A 4,277-nucleotide genomic window follows, 5' to 3' on the forward strand; every position below is an offset into this window, starting at 1 on the left:
AAAAAAAAAAAAAAAAAAAAAAAAAAAAAAGTATTTTTGTATAATTATTATTAAATAAGATATAGAATTTTTTTTTTATTATTTTAGTAAGGATGTGTTTTGTATATTATCATCCTAACTGTTTCTTTTAATTATTTTGGGAATTTTCTTTAATAATAAAATTATTAAGATTAAAATATTATTATACATATATATATATATATTTATACATATATATATATATATATATATATATATATATATATATATATATATATATATATATATATATATATATTTAGACATTTAAATGATACCTTATTTGATATGTTTTTGAGCACCATTTATGTATATGAGATTCATAATGAATTTTTCTATTTTTGAACAACTGGAAATTCTCATTATCTTTTATGTTTTTTTTACAAATATCTTTCTTTGAACCAACATCTATTTCTGCTACGAAACCTTGCAACTCGTTTTTACTTAATTTACATATTTCTTTTATATCAATAATCTTTTTTTTTTTATTTGATTCTAACAATGTTTCAATGAATTCATTTATATTTAAATAATCTAAAGTTTAAAAAAAAAAAAATATAAAAACATTTTATACATATACATTATTAATATAGTCTTTTTTTTTAATAATATCATAATTTTATTTTTCTATTTATTTTTTATTTTTTTTCTTTACTTTCATTTTTTTCATCTAGTACTTTAAATAATTTTGTTAATGTTCTTTCAACTAATTCTAATGCTGGTATATTGGCCTACAAAAAAAAAAAAAAAATAAAAATAAAATAAAATAAAATTTATTTTAAAAAACAATAATTTTCCAATATTTTTTTTTTCCTTATAATTTTTTCCTTTTGCTTTATATTATATTGTTATTATTATTATTTTTTTTTTTTTTACCTTTTCAATTTTTTTATTATCTTTTTTTCTCTTGTAAAGATTTGATTCTTTATTTTGAACTTCTTTTTTTTCTTTTTCATCAGTTATCATATTATAAATCATATGCATATTTTCTAATTTAATACTATTAGTAATTATTGTAACAGAAACTTGTAAAAAGAAAGTGACATCTAATTCTAAATTTTCATCAAAATTTAGAGAAGACAATATTATATGAATAATATTTTTATTTAAATAAATTTTATCACAAAAATCTAAAATATTTTTGCATTCAAATATATGTATCTTTTTCTTATTTTTTAAGTTATTTTTTATCAACTCTTCACATAAATATTTTTGAAGTAACTTTTTATCTCTCTCAAATATGCTATTTTTTATTCCTTCAAATCTATGAAATAGTATTTGTGAATATAAATAAAAATTGTATTTAAAGGAAAATTGTAATTTGTATTAATGAAATAAAACAAAATATTTTAGGAATTATAATTTAATAGAAAAAAAAAAAGAATTAATCATTAAATGAAAAGTAATAAAACTGGAATGGTAGAATAGAAAAGATATAATTAAAAGTTATAAAATAATAACAAAAAATAAAAAAAAGAGGTTATAAAAAGAACAAAGCATATTTTTTTTTTTTTTTTAAGATGTATATAAAAGAACTTTACTAGTTTTTTTTTATTACCTTAATCTTAAAATTATTTCTTTAATATTTTTATAGTACACATAATTATCATCATTAAAATCAAAAATGTGAAGTAATAGCTTATATTCTTGTCTTGATATAATATGGTCATTTTCTTGAAGAATTTTTTTTAATTGATTACGATGAATATATCCACTATCACTAACATCAAATTTCTTAAATTCATTTAAAAAACAATCATACATAAAATTTAATTCATTTTCATAACAGACATATATAAATTGCTTGTACAAAACTAAGTCATCTATACTGATTACATTAAAATATTCTCTATTCCTATTTAATTCGTATAAATATTCTGGTAAATTATTTATATAATCATTATAATTTATACATCCTTTTTCTTCTTCATCCGCATATGATATATATAATAAAAAATCATAGTAATTATCAGTAAATATATACTTATTATATTCATTATATTTATCAAAAATGAATAATTCAGAATTAATTATTGATTTGTTTAATGGCTCAAAAAATATATTACTTCCATTAAAATTATCATTTTTATAAATATTAATATCTTTAATTAGATTAACTTCTTTATTATTAATATTAAATAAATTTGAGATATATTTTTTTTCATCTTTTGCATTTTTTTTTTTTTTCATATTTTGTGTAACTATATTTTCTTCGTTTGAACTATCATTAGTACTAGAATACAATACATTATCTGATTCATAGAAAAAAAAATTTTCGGACATATTTGAAAATTCATCTTCTTTATCTTCTCTTTCATTTAAGGAATTTTCTAAATGTTTATAACTTATACATATCTTATAATTAACCATTTTTAAAATTTCAGTATAATAATTATATATCAATTTTCCTTAAAAACAAAAACAACATATTTTTAATAATAATAGATAAATATTTAAATATTATTATATTAAAAAAAAAAAAAAAATGATTTTCTCTTTTTTTTTAAATTTTATTTCTACCTTTTTTTTTAATATCTATATCTATAAAATAAAAATATAAAATATTTCTTAAAAAAGACAGTACTTCATTTAAATATTGATTTTCTTCATTTTTCTTAATTCCTTTTTCAAATTCTTTATTTCCATGAGAAGTGTTTGAATCATGTTTAGAATTAATTTTTTCTAATTCATGTGTTTCTTCATACAACTTTATTTTATTTAATTTGTTCTCTTTTTTTTCTTTTAACTCTTTTTGTTCTTCATTTTTTTTTCTAATTTCTTCTCTTTCCCCTTTAATTTTATTTAGAATTATTTGAATATTTTCTTCATCAATAGGTTTAATAAATCTAGTTTTCATATATCTAAATAAAAAAAGAATGATAAAAAAAAAAAATGTATATTATATTTTTAATCTATAGATTTGAATAATTTCTAATAACTCTGATGATAAATCTATCTTGTTTCTTAGCTTTTCTTTATCTTTTATTAATCTGAAATTAATAAGAAGTAAAAATAAGTTTTAATTATAACATATATATAAATTTTTTTTTTTTTTTTTTTAATAAATCATACATAAACATTTCATATTTTTTTTTTTTTTATGATATACTTATCTATCCACGCTTCATAGTTTAAATTCATATCTAGAGTTCTTGTTAGATTTTCATTTTCAAATTTAAATGTTATAAAATATTTTTCATTGGAATTATGATATGTATCTAAATTATTAAGATCTATTAATTCTATTTCTGTTATTACAAAATTTACATTTATAGTGCATTTTGAAATAGACTCATTTACCTTTTGATGAAAAAATGTAACAGTATAACTGTTTATTCGGGGGGAAAAAAAAAAAAAAAAAAAAATTTTTATTATTTTGAAATTGCAAAAGGATTAATATTATATTTACTAATATTCTTTTTTTTCTTCGTTTTTTCCTTTAACATAAATTTTGTATGCATATCTGGGTTGTTAAGAGAAAGAAAAAAAAAAAAAAAAAATGATTTTATTTTTTTTATTTTTTTTTTATTTTTAATTACTTTATTGTCCAATCCTTTATTGTATTTATTAATAATTCAATTTTTTTATCCATTGTTAAATTTTTTTTTTTTTTTTCAAAACATAAATTTTGTTAAAAAAAGACAGTTTATTACTTAGTAGTAATTTTATTATTGCTATTGTTATTATTTATAAATAGAATATAGATATTTTTAATAATTTTAGTACATTATTTTTTAACTCATTTATTTTAATTTGTATTATGCATTTATTATGATGTTATTTAACAAAAAATTAGGAGATTTTATATTCTATTATAATTACATTTCGTCTTTATTTTCCATTTATCTTTTTTTAAATTTTTATTTTTATTTTTTTTTTTAAATTAGAAATTTCTATATTTTTCTATTATTCAAGATTTACATTTCTTTATAATTAAAGTTATTTGTTAGTTTATAGAAAAAAATTATATTTTTATAATGTAGTTTCAATATAACTCTATTTAAAAAAAAAAAAAAGGAAATAATTAAAAAAATAATGTCTTCTTTTTATTGATCTTATAATAATGATAAATTACTACAATAAAAAAAAAAAAAATCAAAAATATTTTAAGAAAACGGTAAAAGTATTAAATTATAAATTTTCTATCTAATTCTGCTTCATTATATGTTCATTTATAAAAAAATTAAAAATATCAGTAAAATAATATTTAAAAAAAAAAAAACTAAAAACAAAATAATAAAAACAAAAACAAAACAAAA

The 4,277-nt window shown here is 15.5% G+C and overlaps 1 protein-coding gene across 1 annotated transcript in view; it reads right to left on the reverse strand.

The window, feature by feature from the left end:
* PGAL8A_00391000 (conserved Plasmodium protein, unknown function) overlaps positions 1-3,610 on the reverse strand; it is a gene marked incomplete at both ends in the record, with an annotated part of 5,096 nt that extends 1,486 nt beyond the window's left edge. Inside the window, 9 exons of the mRNA XM_028670257.1 lie at positions 297-552; positions 674-749; positions 895-1,282; positions 1,577-2,426; positions 2,539-2,879; positions 2,958-3,008; positions 3,128-3,346; positions 3,428-3,481; positions 3,558-3,610. Of these exons, the coding sequence (XP_028527027.1) occupies positions 297-552; positions 674-749; positions 895-1,282; positions 1,577-2,426; positions 2,539-2,879; positions 2,958-3,008; positions 3,128-3,346; positions 3,428-3,481; positions 3,558-3,610 (2,288 nt within the window). The remainder of the gene's footprint in view (positions 1-296; positions 553-673; positions 750-894; positions 1,283-1,576; positions 2,427-2,538; positions 2,880-2,957; positions 3,009-3,127; positions 3,347-3,427; positions 3,482-3,557) is intronic.
* Between the last annotated feature and the right edge of the window lie 667 nt (positions 3,611-4,277).

The sequence above is a fragment of the Plasmodium gallinaceum genome (assembly GCF_900005855.1).
Source record: "Plasmodium gallinaceum strain 8A genome assembly, contig: PGAL8A_v1_108, whole genome shotgun sequence".
NCBI classification, from domain to species: Eukaryota; Apicomplexa; class Aconoidasida; order Haemosporida; family Plasmodiidae; genus Plasmodium; species Plasmodium gallinaceum.